The sequence below is a fragment of the Octopus sinensis genome, linkage group LG29, assembly GCF_006345805.1.
Source record: "Octopus sinensis linkage group LG29, ASM634580v1, whole genome shotgun sequence".
Classification (NCBI taxonomy): Eukaryota; Metazoa; Mollusca; class Cephalopoda; order Octopoda; family Octopodidae; genus Octopus; species Octopus sinensis.
Window position 1 is genome coordinate 10,535,199 of NC_043025.1, and position 17,318 is coordinate 10,552,516.

The window sequence follows — 17,318 nt, forward strand, 5'->3', positions numbered from 1 at the left end:
TGCTTTTTATGTGGCACCAGAACCAGTGCTTTTTATGTGGCACCAGAACCAGTGCTTTTTATGTGGGACCAGCGCTTTTTATGTGGGACCAGAACCAGTGCTTTTTATGTGGAACCAGAACTGGTGCTTTTTATGTGGAACCAGAACTGGTGCTTTTTATGTGGAACCAGAACTGGTGCTTTTTACGTGGAACCAGAACTGGTTCTATTTAGGTGGGACCAGAACTGGTGCTATTTATGTGGGACCAGAACCCGTGCTTTTTATGTGGGACCAGAACCCGTGCTTTTTATGTGGGACCAGAACTGGTGCTTTTTATGTGGGACCAGCACCAGTGCTTTTTATGTGGCACCAGAACCAGTGCTCTTTATGTGGGACCAGCACCAGTGCTCTTTATGTGGGACCAGCACCAGTGCTTTTTATGTGGAACCAGCACCTGTGCTTTTTATGTGGGACCAGCACCCGTGCTTTTTATGTGGGACCAGCACCAGTGCTTTTTATGTGGAACCAGCACCTGTGCTTTTTATGTGGGAGCAGCACCCGTGCTTTTTATGTGGGACCAGCACCCGTGCTTTTTATGTGGGAGCAGCACCCGTGCTTTTTATGTGGGACCAGCACCTGTGCTTTTTATGTGGGACCAGCACCCGTGCTTTTTATGTGGGACCAGCACCTGTGCTTTTTATGTGGAACCAGCACCTGTGCTTTTTATGTGGAACCAGCACCCGTGCTTTTTATGTGGAACCAGCACCAGTGCTTTTTATGTGGAACCAGCACCTGTGCTTTTTATGTGGAACCAGCACCAGTGCTTTTTATGTGGAACCAGCACCTGTGCTTTTTATGTGGGAGCAGCACCCGTGCTTTTTATGTGGGACCAGCACCTGTGCTTTTTATGTGGGAGCAGCACCCGTGCTTTTTATGTGGGACCAGCACCTGTGCTTTTTATGTGGGACCAGCACCAGTGCTCTTTATGTGGGACCAGCACCAGTGCTTTTTATGTGGGAGCAGCACCCGTGCTTTTTATGTGGGACCAGCACCTGTGCTTTTTATGTGGGACCAGTACCCGTGCTTTTTATGTGGGACCAGCACCTGTGCTTTTTATGTGGGACCAGCACCCGTGCTTTTTATGTGGGACCAGCACCTGTGCTTTTTATGTGGAACCAGCACCAGTGCTTTTTATGTGGGACCAGCACCTGTGCTTTTTATGTGGAACCAGCACCAGTGCTTTTTATGTGGAACCAGCACCTGTGCTTTTTATGTGGGAGCAGCACCCGTGCTTTTTATGTGGGACCAGCACCTGTGCTTTTTATGTGGGAGCAGCACCAGTGCTTTTTATGTGGGACCAGCACCTGTGCTTTTTATGTGGAACCAGCACACGTGCTTTTTATGTGGGACCAGCACGTGCTTTTTATGTGGGACCAGCACCAGTGCTCTTTATGTGGGACCAGCACCAGTGCTTTTTATGTGGGACCAGCACCCGTGCTTTTTATGTGGGACACCAGCACCTGTGCTTTTTATGTGGGACCAGTACCAGTGCTTTTTTGTGGGACCAGCACCTGTGCTTTTTATGTGGACCAGCACCCGTGCTTTTTATGTGGGACCAGCACCTGTGCTTTTTATGTGGAACCAGCACCAGTGCTTTTTATGTGGGACAGCAACCGTGCTTTTTATGTGGAACCAGCACCAGTGCTTTTTATGTGGAACCAGCACCTGTGCTTTTTTGTGGGAGCAGCACCCGTGCTTTTTATGTGGGACCAGCACCTGTGCTTTTTATGTGGAGCAGCACCAGTGCTTTTTATGTGGAACCAGCACCTGTGCTTTTTATGTGGACCAGCACCTGTGCTTTTTATGTGGGACCAGCACCTGTGCTTTTTATGTGGGACCAGCACCCGTGCTTTTTATGTGGGACCAGCACCCGTGCTTTTTATGTGGGACCAGCACCTGTGCTTTTTATGTGGGACCAGCACCCGTGTTTTTATGTGGGAGCAGCACCGTCCCCCGTGCTTTTTATGTGGGACCAGCACCTGTGCTTTTTATGTGGGACCAGCACCAGTGCTCTTTATGTGGGACCAGCACCAGTGCTTTTTATGTGGGAGCAGCACCCGTGCTTTTTATGTGGGACCAGCACCTGTGCTTTTTATGTGGGACCAGCACCCGTGCTTTTTATGTGGGACCAGCACCTGTGCTTTTTATGTGGGACCAGCACCCGTGCTTTTTATGTGGGACCAGCACCTGTGCTTTTTATGTGGGCCAGCACCGTGCTTTTTATGTGGGACCAGCACCTGGCTTTTTTATGTGGGACCAGCACCGTGCTTTTTATGTGGGACCAGCACCTGTGCTTTTTATGTGGGACCAGCACCCGTGCTTTTTATGTGGGACCAGAACCAGTGCTTTTTATACATGGCTCAAACACCAGTGCTATATATATGACACTAACAGGGTCACCATGTAACTTGTAATACATGATGGTCAGACAAGGAACATCTTTGATCATAGTTCTCCTGGATCAGGATTGACCTGGGGCTAAACAACAACAAAATCAACAATGATGTCTATATGCGCAGGAGTGGCTGTGTGGTAAGTAGCTTGCTAACCAACCACATGGTTCCGGGTTCAGTCCCACTGCGTAGCATCTTGGGCAAGTGTCTTCTGCTATAGCCCCGGGCCGACCAATGCCTTGTGAGTGGATTTGGTAGACGGAAACTGAAAGAAGCCTGTCGTATATATGTATATATATATATAAGTGTGTGTGTATATGTTTGTGTGTTTGTTTGTCCCCCTAGTATTGCTTGACAACCGATGCTGGTGTGTTTACGTCCCCGTCACTTAGCAGTTCGGCAAAAGAGACCGATGAATAAGTACTGGGCTTACAAAGAATAAGTCCCGGGATTGATTTGCTCGACTAAAGGCGGTGCTCCAGCATGGCTGCAGTCAAATGACTGAAACAAGTAAAACAGTAAAAGAGATATTAAAACAAAAACAAAGATTAACTTTGAAATTAAGCAAAAATATTTATTAAAATTTATTTACAAATTTATCATGTTCATTCCCCCATCCCCCCATCATAATATTCATTGCATCCAACACCTCCATCATAATGTTTCACCACCACTCTCTATCATATTGTCTCCTCGGCGAGAGATGCTACAATGTCCATCTTCCTCATTTTCTTTGGAATATCTGAAAAGTGAAAAAAAAAAAAATAAATAAAAGGTGCAGGAGTGGCTGTGTGGTAAGTAGCTTGCTAACCAACCACATGGTTCCGGGTTCAGTCCCACTGCGTGGCATCTTGGGCAAGTGTCTTCTGCTATAGCCCCGGGCCGACCAATGCCTTGTGAGTGGATTTGGTAGACGGAAACTGAAAGAAGCCTGTCGTATATATGTATATATATATATATGTGTGTGTGTGTTTGTGTGTCTGTGTCCCCCTAGCATTGCTTGACAACCGATGCTGGCGTGTTTACGTCCCCATCACTTAGCGGTTCGGCAAAAGAGACCGATAGAATAAGTACTGGGCTTACAAAGAATAAGTCCCAGGGTCGATTTGCTCGACTAAAAGGCGGTGCTCCAGCATGGCCGCAGTCAAATGACTGAAACAAGTAAAAGAGAAAAAGAGTAAATAAATAGAAATCAAAAAGAAAAAGAACTTTGAAGCAGGTGAGACAAAGTCAAATGGGAGATGAGACGTCAGCATCACTGTTGTCGTCGTCATCATTTAACATCCATTTTCCATGCTGGCATGGGTTGGATGGTCTGGCAGGAGCTAGCAAGCCAGAAGACTGCACCAGGCTTCAATGTCTATTTTGGCATGGTCTTTATGGCTGGATGCTTTTCCCAACTTTATAGAGTGGACTGAGTACTCCTTACAAGGCACCAGCACTAATGATGCCTGTTCTGACATGGTCTTTTACAGCTGAATGCCCATCCAAATGCCAACCACTTTACTGTGTGGACTGGACTCTTTTCATGTGGCACCAGCACTGGCAGGGTCACCAAGTAAATTATAAGACAAAGATCGGGTCTTTACCTTTTAACCGACAGATTTAGAAAATAATTTTTTGTAACTAAACACTTTCAAACTTCGTATACTGGTAGAATGTGTCATATAAAACATCTTTTACTCTTATCATTTTTGAGAAAAGTTTATATTTACAGAGTTATTTCGTGTTAAAGTAGTCGTATTTTGGTAATTTCCAACGGCAGTAATTTTATTCAGCTGAATACACGTCATTGATTGGTTGAAATTACCAAAATATGACAACTTTAACACGAAATAACTCCGTAAATATAAACTTTTCTCAAAAATGCTAAGAGCAAAAGATGTTTTATATGACACATTCTACCAGTATACGAAGTTTGAAAGTGTTTAGTTACAAAAAATAATTTTCTAAATCTGCCGGCCAAAGATCTTTTGAGATGAAAGTGGAAATTAGATGACAGAAAATTTTCTCCTGGCAACACTGTATCTGTCCAATATAATGGATGTGTAAACAGATTCATAAAAATAGATTCCTTAACCCTTTAGCATTCAGATTAATTTGTCAAAAGTAATCCTTATTTATTCATATTTTTAAAAAATTACCTGATATTATTTTGTACCTTCAAGATAGGGAAGATGTAATTGCTTATTTTTAGGGTGACATTGCAGGGTAGGTGTGAGATGCATGTTCTGGCCAGTTTGAGCATAAAATGTATAGAATATTTGGGCCGGATATAGCCGGTTTAAACACTAAAGGGTTAAAGCTTTTAAATTCAAAAGAATCTATGATTTTCTTTTCAAATCAAGGGGGTAACGTCAGCATAGATAAATACATTTGGGGTAATTGGTTTAAAAAGTTCCCAGCCCCTGCACTGAGGAGTTAATTGACAGAAGGCTCACTTTCATGTTATTAGAAAGACAAAGGGACCAAATAGAAGTTGATGTGTTGCTCTGTGGTGTAAAGCATGTTTGGAAGGCTGTAAAGATGGAAGCATGTATAGAGGTTAAAAAGATATATTACCATCATGAAAGTGCTCAGCTGTTTTTCTGCGAAGATCTTCAATAGTTTCTTCTGTGTCTGCCCATTCCAAGACCAGACGTCGACCGTACAAATGTGTGCTGTGACACAATGCATTGAAAGCTTTCTGCAAAACAAATAATAATAATAAAAATAATGATTTCAAATTTTGGCACAAGGCTGGCAAGTTCGGGGAGCGGGGTAAATCGATGACATCAACCCTAGTACTAAACTGGTACTTATTTTATCAACAGTGGCATAGGAGTGGCTGTGTGTTAAGTAGCTTGCTTACGAACCATATGGTTCCGTATTCAGTCCCACTGCATGGCACCTTGGGCAAGTGTCTTCTACTATAGCCTCGGGCCGACCGAAGCCTTGTGAGTGGATTTGGTAGATGGACACTGAAAGAAGCCTGTCGTATACCCTCACCACTCCTCCTTCTTTCCTTCTCCCCCTCCTCACTCTCACCTTTCCCCTCCTCTTCTCCTCTTTCCTTTTCCCCCCTCTTCCTATCTCCTCTCTCCCCCCTCTCTACACTACACCATACGACTTAAACATCACCCTCCCCTCTCCCCACTACACCATACGACTTTACACATCACATCATATATACATACACACGTCCAGACCTCTCATACGCACTACATACTCTCTGATACACACACACACACTCTTATGTTGGGGCGAGGTCATTTAACCCTGTTATCTCCCCTAATTTCGCTCTTGCGTCTCACGTTTGATCTTTGACTTCTGGCTGAAATCAGATCGCCATGTTGATTTGCTAGCCTCTGCACGCATTTTTTTTCTCTCCTTGTTTCTTTCTGTGTTTCTTTTCCGTGCATCTTTCTGTTGAAGAGCGTAGGCTCGAAACGTAAAAGACTTGTTTTATTTATATTCCTGAGCGCCATACTAATACAATTGTTTGTTTGTATTCCACCTGCCTTCGTCTTTTGTTTATTTTCATAAAGCTTCCCGTTATATATATATATATATATATATATATATATATATATAGGTATGTGTGTATGTGTCGCTAGAAGCTAGGATCACCAAGCAGAGATTGGCATATTTCGGTCATATTATGCGGAGAAAATCCCTGGAGAAGGACATCATGATTGGAATGGTCAGTGGCAAGAGAGGAAGAGTCTGACCAAGAACCCGCTGGCTTGACACCATCAAGAGCGATACCGGAATGGACACAGCCAATCTGAAAGAAGTGGCCCAGGATAGAACTGACTGGAGGACACTGATCCAACGAGTGACCGAGAGTCGACCTCGACTGAGCGGATAGAGAGAGAGATGTGTGTATGTATATGTTTGTGCGTCTGTGTTTGTCCCCACCAACATCGCTTGACAACAGATGTTGGTGTGTTTACGTCCCCGTAACTTAGTGGTTCAGCAAAAGAGACAGATAGAATAAGTACTAAGCTTTTGGTATGACAACACAAACATGACTAAGTGCTTCTTATTTGAAAACGTTCAAATGGCCTTCAACTTGTTTTCCTCACTTTCTTCTTTGCCATTCTTTGTTACTATTGATTCCAAGTGAAATACATGGATATCTTTATATATAAAAGTGAGGTTGTGTGCTGTCTGTCTCCTACGATTTAGATTCCTAACTATTCCCACATTTTGCGGTGCAGTTTAACCAAAACCGGGTATCTTATAGTCGTGATTCATATCGAGCCCTTCTGGGTCTTAGCGCATGTCTACAATGAGTCTACGATTTAAAAAAAAATTTACCATCAATTTTTCCCATTTTTAATGCATTTTTGGCATATATAAGGGAAGTAACACTCTAAAAATTTATTAAATCTCAGAACGTAAAAAGCTACAGTAACACCCCACCCTTTGTAGTTAGCCATATTGAGATGGCTATTATACTTTACATATCTAAAATTGCTTATATAGTTATTTCCCTTACAAACCCGAGCAACACCGGGTGATACTGCTAGTATATATATAAAGTAATGTCTTTGCAAAGTCATCATTGATGACAAAGACTTTAATGGGAAAACCACTTACCTTCGCCTCTCGACGATTTACAAAGTCTACAAAAGCAAAACCTCGATGTGACCCTGTACCAGCTACCTTCTTTGGCAAACGCACAATTTTAAGTTCCCCAAAGACACTGGAATAAAAACAAAACACACAAATATTATGTATGCTGTAGTGGCCGAGTGGTTAAGGTGTTGAAATCCAATGGATTATACCCGCGCAGGTTCGAATCCTGCCCGCAGCGATTTAGTTTATAGGCGCAGGAGTGGCTGTGTGGTAAGTAGCTTGCTTACGAACCACATGGTTCCGGGTTCAGTCCCACTGTGTGACATCTTGGGCAAGTGTCTTCTATAGCCTCGGGCCGCCCAAAGCCTTGTGAGTGGATTTGGTAGACGGAAACTGAAAGAAGCCCGTTGTATATATATGTGTGTGTGTTTGTATGCCTGTGTTTGTCCCCCAACATCGCTTGACAACCGATGCTGGTGTGTTTACGTCCCCGTAACTTAGCGGTTCGGCAAAAGAGACCGATAGAATAAGTACTAGGCTTACAAAGAATAAGTCCTGGGGTCGATTTGCTCGACTAAAAGGCGGTGCTCCAGCATGGTCGCAGTCAAATGACTGAAACAAGTAAAAGAATAAAAGAATATCATCATCCTCATGATCATCCTCATCACCATCTTAACATCCACTGTTCCAGGCTTGCAGGGGTCGGAGTATGTTGAGGCAGATTTTCTATGGCTGGATGTCCTTCCTGTCATCACTCCTTGCCTGTTTCCCAGCAAGGGGTGATATTCCATACACAACTGATGCTTGAAAGTGACTGAGTGAGAGGCAGTGGCAGGCAGTGGGTGCTTGGGTCTGAGGGTGACCTCTGTTCCCAGATGCTGCCATAGTTATTGTACATGCAGCTGCTCAATGTCCAAAAATCGATATTTTATTCATTTATTTTTTGCAGTCAAAACTCAAGAAAATCTGTGTGTATGTGTATCACCGTGACCAACCAGGCTATCAGATGTTGCTACACATCGCTGGTCACAATGCGTTTTGCATTGTTTTAGCCTTCAAATGATGCCACCCTGCTGGCTAAGCGAGCAGGCCAACAGAAAAAAGAGTGAGAGAAAGTTGTGGCGAAAGATTACAGCAGGGATCGCCACCCACCCCTGCCAGAGCCTCGTGGAGCTTTTAGGTGTTTCCGCTCAATAAACACACACAACGCTCGGTCTGGGTATTGAAACCGCGATCCTACGACCGCGAGTCTACTGCCCTAACCACTGGGTCATGGCGCCTCCACATATATATATACACACAGAGATGTATATATTTACCTAAACAATTCTTGGATTTCTTTCTTCTTAGCCTGGAAAGGAATGTTCCGTACCAATATCTTTGTGGTTTTCTGCTTCTTCTTCACCTGCTTCTTACGGGCAACAACTTTGTCACTTCTGCAAACACAAAATTGGACAAAAATAAATAAATACATATAATATATCAATCATCATCGTCATCAACCACTACAGTGTGGACCGGATGCATTTTACCTGGCACCAGCACCCAAGGGCCACCAAGTAACTTGCAAGATAAGACTACAAAATAAAATAAGACAATTTCCGCTTACATTGATAACCGATTGGATATTTTCAGTTCTATTTGATGTCCATTCAGTTCCATATGTTGTAACTTTTTAATGGCTTTCTGAGCAGATTTACTTCGCTTGAATTCCACAAATCCATAACCCATCGATAATGCTTGTCCTGAAATTAAAATCAAAGGTGGTTAGATAGCTCGCTATGAAACCAGAGTACATGAAACCCAGACTATCATTCTATCATCATCATCATCATTTAGCGTCCGCTTTCCATGCTAGCATGGGTTGGACAGTTCAACTGGGGTCTGGGAAGCCAGAAGGCTGCACCAGACCCAGTCTGATCTGGCAGTGTTTCTACGGCTGGATGCCCTTCCTAATGCCAACCACTCCGTGAGTGTAGTGGGTGCTTTTTACGTACCACTCGCACAGGTGCCAGACGGAGCTGGCAAACGGCCACGGACAGATGGTGCTTTTTAAATGCCAACAGCACGGGGGCCAGGCAATGCTGGCAAACGGCCACGAACGGATGGTGCTTTTTACGTGCCACATAGCATGCAATTCATCAGGGACATGAAGGCCTGCAACATCAATATTAGCAACTGGGAGGCAGTTGCCAGCAACCGTGGAGATTGGCGACGTACCTTAAAAGAGGGGACACAAAGGAGTGACAGAGGAGAGAGAGAGAGAGGAGAAATGGAAAGACAAGAAAAGACGTCAACAAGAAACTATGACATTACAACCAGCCAGAAACAGTCTTCGCTACTTTTGCGGCACCTGCCAGAGGAAGGGTTTGTCCAGGATAGAACTACACAGCCACAGCAGGAGATGTATTAGGACATGAAATGTAAAAGCCGGACTAAACTATTTTATGCGCAACACCATTGTCTCCTAAGACAAAAAGTCTGCCAACAAAATATAAGGCATAGCACCCATTCAGCCTCTCTTCCGGGGATATGACAAAGTCATGGGACTACAGCGTGGCAGATTGTGAAGCGGCAGCAGGAAAGTTCAACAGTGCTCTTTACATTGCTGTTGGGCGAAGGAATCCTAGAAGATCAATAGTCAGGATCACCAAGCTCTATCAAGGGAGTATCAAGGGGAAAGACAGAGGTGTTGTTGTAGACCTGGCTGTAGGCAGATGGAATAATGCTAAGAGAGAGGAAGTGTGTATGTGTAAACTCACCTTGGTTTTTGAGGTCTTTTTTACGTGCAACAATCACATTTCTTATTGGCCCACAGCTTTCAAATGCCTGCAATAGTAAACAAAATATATATGTCATGTATAGATACATGCATATATATACATACATATATATATATATATATATATATATATATATAAGATCCGCAGAGGAGTGTACCTTGGAGAAGTCCTTAATAGGGGCTGAAATTTTGGAGCATCATGATCCCAATATGGGGAATGCATAAAGTAGTTTGTAGCCAGTTGTAAAAACTGCCAATTGTCTCACCTTCCTTAAGTCATCCTCTTTGGTTTCTAAGGTCAGGTTTTTCACAAACATCACACTGTCAGGCTCCACGTCACTCTCTTCGTCTTCTGAAGATTGTTCTGCTTTCTGTTCCTGAAATAAATAAATAAATAACAATCAATGGAATTTGTAGCTGTGATACCAGTGCCGGCGGCACGTAAGAGAACCATCCGAACGTGACCGTACCCAGTGCTGCCCTGACTGGCCTCCGTGCCGGTGGCATGTAAAGAGCACCATCCGATCGTGGCCGTTGCCAGCTTCGACTGGTCTCCGTGCCGGTGGCAAGGTAAAAAGCACCATCCAATCGTAGCCGTTTGCCAGCTTCGTCTGGCACCTGTGCTGGTGGCATGTAAAAAGCACCCAATACACTCACGGAGTGGTTGGCGTTAGGAAGGGCATCCAGCAGTAGAAACTCTGCCAGATCAGACTGGAGCCTGGTGCAGCCTTCTGATTTCCGAGATCCCAGTTGAACCGTCCAACCCATGCTAGCATGGAAAGCGGACGGTAAACGATGATGATGAAGGAGGAAGAGGGGGACCCCCTTTGGTCATGAATGACTGTGGGATTGCACCTAGGATACTCCCCTTTGAAGCACAAGTCTGGGCAAGGTTGTTTATAAGAAGACCACCAGTTGCCCATGCATACCAGCCTCCCCTCTGCATGGCACTGATGTTATCCAAGGGAAAGGCAAAGGGGCCGATACAGCTTGGCACCAATGACGTCACAACTCATTTCTACTGCTGAATGGAACTGGAGCAACGTGAAATAAAGTGTCTTGCTCAAGAACACAACACACAGCCCGGTCCGGGAATCAAACTCACAACCTCACAATTGTAAGCTCAATGCTCTAACCACTGAGCCACTTGCCTTCACTGAATGAAAATGAAACCAAACTGAAATACAATCATCATCATCATCATCGTTTAACGTCCGTTCTCCATGCTAGCATGGGTTGGACGGTTCGACCGGGGATCTGGGAAGCCAGAAGGCTGCACCAGGCTCCAGGCTTATCTGGCAGTGTTTCTACAGCTGGATGCCCTTCCTAACGCCAACCACTCTGAGAGTGTAGTGGGTGCTTTTTACATGCCACCTGCACAGGTGCCAGGTGAGGCTGGCTTCGGCCACGATTCGGATGGTGCTTTTTACGTGCCACCAGTCAACATATTCTAAACCACATAAATTTTGAGGATGAATGAGCAAAAAAAGTTAAGATGGGATGGAGGTGGGGTGGAGAAGAGAGAGGGGTAGACAAACACTAACTATGTTATGAAATAGGCAAAAAATGGTATAAAGGAAATGAAATAAAGTTAATGAATATTTCAATGTGTGGCTGCAAGTGTATGTATGTATGTAGATGTATATGTGTCTGAGTATAAATATACAGGGTGGCCCAAAAATAGGTGTGGTAAGAAGCTTGCTTCCCAACCACAAAGTTCCAGGTTCAGTCCCATTGCAGGAGACTTTGGGCAAGTGTTTTCTACCATAGTCTTTGGCTGACCAAAGCCTTGTCAGTGGATTTGGTAGATGGAAACTGAAAGAAGCCCATCGTATGTGTGTGTGTTTTGTGTCAGTGTTTTTCCCCCACCACCACTTGACAATCAGTGTTGGTGCGTTTACTGATAGAATAAGTACCAGGCTTATAAAAAATATGTTCTGGAATTGATTCATTTGCCAAAAATTCTTCAAAACGGTGCTCCAGCATGGCTGCACTCTAATGGCTGAAATAATTAAAAGGTAGAAGTTGTAGTTAAGATACCCGTGCTGCTGACCGTTTACCAGCCTCCTCTGGCCCCTGTGCCAGTGACACGTAAAAAGCACCCACTACACTCATAGAGTGGTTGGCGTTAGGAAGGGCATCCAGCTGTAGAAACACTGCCAGATCAGACTGGAGCCTGGTGCAGCCTCCTGGCTTCCCAGACCCTGGTTGAACCGTCCAACCCATGCTAGCATGAAAAACGGACATTAAATGATGATGATGATAATGATAAAAGATATATGTGACAAAAGAGCTAAGCGGTAATGTGTATAAATATGTGTATAAACTTGTTACCAGCTGAAATGGGCTTCAGGCATATTTGAACCCATGAAAGTCATTCACTATGTTTTGTCATGGAGAAAATTTGTCACTGTAAACATCTGCCTACAGTGTAAGCAAACTAAGTCAGTTTGCAGTGACCCCTGACTGTCTGTTGGATCCATGCATTTTGGAGTGGTTATCTCCTCCTCAGCACCAGAAACTGGATAGGTAGACACTGTAAACCAACGAGAGAGAGGAGAGAGACAGGAAAGAGAAAGAGAGAAAGGTTCCTCTGATGCTCGCATTTTAGAGTGGTTATCTCCTCTTCAGCACCAGAAACAGGATAGGTAGACACTGTGAACTAACGAGAGAGAGGAGAGAGACAGGAAAGAGAGAAAGGTTCCTCTGATGCTTGCATTTTAGAGTGGTTATCTCCTCTTCAGCACCAGAAACTGGATAGGTAGACACTGTGAACTAACGAGAGAGAGGAGAGAGACAGGAAAGAGAGAAAGGTTCCTCTGATGCTTGCATTTTAGAGTGGTTATCTCCTCTTCAGCACCAGAAACAGGATAGGTAGACACTGTGAACTAACGAGAGAGAGGAGAGAGACAGGAAGGAAAGAGAGAAAGGTTCTCTGATGCTTGCATTTTAGAGTGGTATCTCCTCTTCAGCACAGAAACTGGATAGGTAGACACTGTGAACCAACGTGAGAGAGGAGAGAGACAGGAAAGAGAAAGAGAGAAAGGTTCCTCTGATGCTTGCATTTTAGAGTGGTTATCTCCTCTTCAGCACCAGAAACCACAAAAAAAAAAAAAACCAACAAAAACAGACTCTGTGAACTGACAAGAGACACAGATTCCTCTAACTATATTCCTGCCGCTGAATTGGTTATTGTAAATAAAATACAGAACAAAAACACTAAGCAGTGATATATATAAATACAAACTCGTTACCAGTTCAGTGAATGGGTTTCACATGGGTTCGAATATATCTCAAGCAAAAATTATAAATACTTACACTCTTTTCTTTGGGAGTTTCTTTGGCAGGGGTTGAGTCAGTGTCCTTCTTTAAAGTGGGTGCAGCATTTACAAATGTCTCTAAGGGGGCCCATTCTAGATAGAGGGGTAAATGTAGGAACTGAAATAACAAAACATAATTACATTTTGATTAGGAATTTTAAAAAAACAAAAAAAAAACATAAGAAATGGTCTAAGAGAAGGACGAGGGGTGCAAAAGAGATTGTGTGGTTCAGAAGCTCGCAGATGAGAGATTGAGGGAATTACCTTTGTATATGCCAGGTTGGTAAAGGCCTTCTTTGCTTCACTGGGTGAGAGGAATTCAATAATGGCAGTGATTCCTGTAGGTGGGAAAATCACTCTGCCAAGAGTACCGTACTTGGAGAACACTTTGGCAAGCTCCTCAGCCTTGCAACCTGCTGGAAGATTCTTCACCAATATCACAGTTTTGCTCCGAGGACCAGATGCCTGAGAAAAGAAACAAGCAGAGGAAAAAATTTTTTAGAAAAGTAACTTCTTTGATTTGAAAGAATTCTAAATCTTATGAGCCATTAACCTTCTCTTTTCAGAAAATAATTTACAAATCTGCATCTATACATTTATATTTACTATATTTCAATCAGTTTGATCAGATATCTTATTCCCGGATGTGTACATAGAACCAGACCGGATCACAACTAGTCATCTTTACACTATGTTTCAATCAATTTGATCTGTGATAATCAGGGTCTTATTCCTGAATGTCTACATAGAACCAGATTTGATTAAAACTCATCTTTTTTCAGTGAAGTTTTACAATACTTCCATCTACACAATGTTTCAATCAGTCTGATCTGTGATAGTCATCAGGTGTTTTATTCCTAGATGTGTACATAGAACCAGACTAGATTAGACCGGTCCAGTTGCCAACAGGCAGCACCAGTTTATATGATTACCAATAACAAACCTTTTAGTGATCTGACCTAACATTTCTTTATTAATATTGTTGTTGTTGTTGCTGCTGCTGCTCCTATTATTATTATTATTATTATTATTATTATTATGCCCCACTTTTGACCAGGTTCCCGTAGCTTTTATGGGTTTTTCCACGAGTAACCTTTCGAAGTGCCTCCCCCTTTTGGGAATTTCAATTGTTGTACAATTTCGTTGTTATCTTTAATGTTTTCTTGAATTTTTACACGGACTTTTTTCTATCGGACAAAACCCTTTGTAACTTTCGTCCTGAGTTTTGTCCCTTTATGTTATAATTGGTTTTTCTAAGCCCTTGTGGCCAATAAACGAATTAATTATTATTATTATTATTATTATTCAGTAGTTTTTATTTTTATAGCATGCTTTCACTTCACTACCAAGCGCAGCTCTGTGTGCCTTGGGTATGTGCTGTGATTTGTTGTGATGCTCTGATGGTTATTGTATGGAAAGTGTTCTGCGTAGGATGTGTGCAGTGCCTAGTAGTGCAATTTTCTGTATGTTATATGTGTTTGTAAGTCCTGGTGTTTTTGTTATGTGTTGTTGTTGTTATTGTTATTATTATTATTATTATTATTATTATTATTTAGATGGTGAACTGGGCAAAATGCTTTGCAACCTTTCATCCATCTTTACGTTCTGAATTCAAATTCTCCTGAGGTCGGCTTTGCTTTTCATTATTTCCGGGTTGATGCAATCAACTTACCCAATCTCCTGAACTTGCGTGCCTTGTGCAAAAATTTGAAACCAGCATAGGGATTACTCAAAGACAAACTTACCTGACTGAAACTATCCAAAGAGACACCATTCTCTAACAGGAATTCTCTCGTCTCTGTTACAATCTGTGTTTCACCCAATGCCATCCGAACTCCAAGACTGTCATTTGTCTCCTAAAGTAATAAATAAAAAACAAAAAAACTTTGAAAATGTAGGAATATTACAAAATTTTAACAGCTTCTAAGTTTCGTCTGCAAACACATCTCCATCATAATCATTACTTTTATGTCTACGTTTTTCATGCCTGCACAGTTGGATGGTGCTTATTGAAATAGATTTTCTACGGCTGGATACCCTTCTTGTCACCAACCTTCACCTATTTCCAAGCACGGTAATATTTCCCCCAGGCCAGACATGTTTTTGCAGAGCATTGGAAATGAATGATATTGCTTGTATGACAGTGACAATCATTCTATAACCATCCTGCGATTCCAAGACATGGAGGCACAAAACAAACACACACACCATCATCATCATTGTTTAATGTCCACCTTCCATGCTAACATGGGTGGAACGGCTTCACACGAGCTGGTTAGGCCAAAGCCTGCACCAGGCATCATACACACACACACAAATGTATATAAAATGGTCATGAATGACCATGAGATTGCACCTAGAAAGTTACCCTCTGAGGCACCAGTACGGGCAAGATTGTTTATGGAAGACCAGCAGTCACCCACATGGCCACAGCTCATAAGCTGAAACTGGAAAAATCAAAAATCAAAATCAAAATCATACCAGCCTCCTCTCCCTATGCCATTGATGTTGTCCAAGAGAGAAGCAAAGGCCGATACAATTTGGCACCAGTGATGTTGCAACTCATTTCTACAGCTGAGTGAACTGGAGCAACATGAAATAAAGAATGCAACATATAGCCCAGTCCAGGAATTGAACTCCCTACCTCATGATTGTGAGTCCAATGCTCTAACCACTGAGCCATGCGCCTTCAGAATACATATATATTATATAAAAATACATACATATAAATATGCATACATATACATATAAATTGAATATATATATATATACATATAAATTATATATATATGTGTGTGTGTGTATGTGTGTGTGTGTGTGATGGGCTTCCACATAGTTTCTGAATCCCAAATTCATTCACAAGGAACTGATCTCAGCCCGGGGTTACAGAAGCCACTTGCCCAGATGCCGTACAGTGGGACTGAACCTGAAACCACATGGTTGCAAAGCAAGCTTCTTAACCATGTATATGTATGTGTGTGTGTATCATCATCATCATCATCGTTTAACGTCCGTTCTCCATGCTAGCATGGGTTGGACGGTTCGACCGGGGATCTGGGAAGCCAGAAGGCTGCACCAGGCTCCAGTCTTATCTGGCAATGTTTCTACAGCTGGATGCCCTTCCTAACGCCAACCACTCCGTGAGTGTAGTGGGTGCTTTTTACGTGCCACCTGCACAGGTGCTAGGCGAAGCTGGCAACGGCCACGGTCGGATTGGTGTATTTTATGTGCCACTGGCACGGAAGCCAGTCGAGGCGGCGCTGGAAATTTACAGAAAAACAGAAAATGAAGACAGGTGTATAAACAACAAACAGGTGTATTAGTTTAATGGTCAGGAAGGTGAAAAAGTCTTTTATGTTTCGAGCCTAGGCTCTTCAGCAGAAAGGAACACAAGGAAATAAACAGACAGAGAATGAAAAAACTTTTGTTTGTTTGTATACATATATGTGTGTATGTATGTGTATGCATGTATGTATGTATGTATGTATATGTGTTGGGATATAAAAGAATTGACTTACAAAATCCAAAAGTTCTGTTTTTTTGATGCCATATTTCTCTGTTAAGACGTCTGCAACAGCATTGCTGCCGAGGAATAGACTGTTCCAGTTGTGAGAACTGAAAATACATACAAGAAGACAAGAGAGCAACAATGAGATGAAACTGTTCCTGGGGTTATTTTAGTAATTTTAAGAAGAAGAACAACAACAATGATGATAAGGAGGAGGAGGAGGAAAAGAAGAAAAAGACTGTCTTAATTATCATCATCATCACCTCGACTGGCTTCTGTGCCGGTGGCACATAAAAAGCACCATCCGAACGTGGCCAATGCCAGCGCCGCCCCGACTGGCTTCTGTGCCGGTGGCACATAAAAAGCACCATCCGAACGTGGCCGTTGCCAGCACCGCCTTAGCTGGCTTCTGTGCCGGTGGCACATTAAAAGCTCCAACCGATCGTGGGTGATGCCGGACCCCCCTGGCACCTGTGCAGGTGGCACGTAAAAAGCACCCACTACACTCGCGGAGTGGTTGGCATTAGGAAGGGAATCCAGCTGTAGAAACTCTGCCAGATCAGACTGGAGCCTGGTGCAGCCTCCTGGATTCCCAGACCCCGGTCGAACCGTCCAACCCGTGCTAGCGCGGAAAACGGACGTTAAACGATGATGATGATCATCATCATCATCATCATCATGAACAGCAACAACAGTGCAGGTGCAATGGCCCA

General features: G+C 43.1%; 1 protein-coding gene across 1 annotated transcript in view; it reads right to left on the reverse strand.

Moving 5' to 3' along the window:
• Nucleotides 1-2,980: 2,980 nt before the first annotated feature.
• The window catches only part of LOC115226096 (probable RNA-binding protein 19), a 35,964-nt gene continuing 21,626 nt past the window's right edge, over nucleotides 2,981-17,318 (reverse strand). Inside the window, exons 16-27 of the mRNA XM_036514884.1 lie at nucleotides 16,616-16,712; nucleotides 14,843-14,953; nucleotides 13,362-13,562; nucleotides 13,096-13,215; nucleotides 10,044-10,154; nucleotides 9,758-9,824; nucleotides 8,605-8,740; nucleotides 8,315-8,431; nucleotides 7,017-7,122; nucleotides 4,995-5,118; nucleotides 3,082-3,174; nucleotides 2,981-3,051 (exon numbers count right to left, since the gene is read on the reverse strand). Of these exons, the coding sequence (XP_036370777.1) occupies nucleotides 3,113-3,174; nucleotides 4,995-5,118; nucleotides 7,017-7,122; nucleotides 8,315-8,431; nucleotides 8,605-8,740; nucleotides 9,758-9,824; nucleotides 10,044-10,154; nucleotides 13,096-13,215; nucleotides 13,362-13,562; nucleotides 14,843-14,953; nucleotides 16,616-16,712 (1,252 nt within the window). The 3' untranslated portion in view covers nucleotides 2,981-3,051; nucleotides 3,082-3,112. The remainder of the gene's footprint in view (nucleotides 3,052-3,081; nucleotides 3,175-4,994; nucleotides 5,119-7,016; nucleotides 7,123-8,314; nucleotides 8,432-8,604; nucleotides 8,741-9,757; nucleotides 9,825-10,043; nucleotides 10,155-13,095; nucleotides 13,216-13,361; nucleotides 13,563-14,842; nucleotides 14,954-16,615; nucleotides 16,713-17,318) is intronic.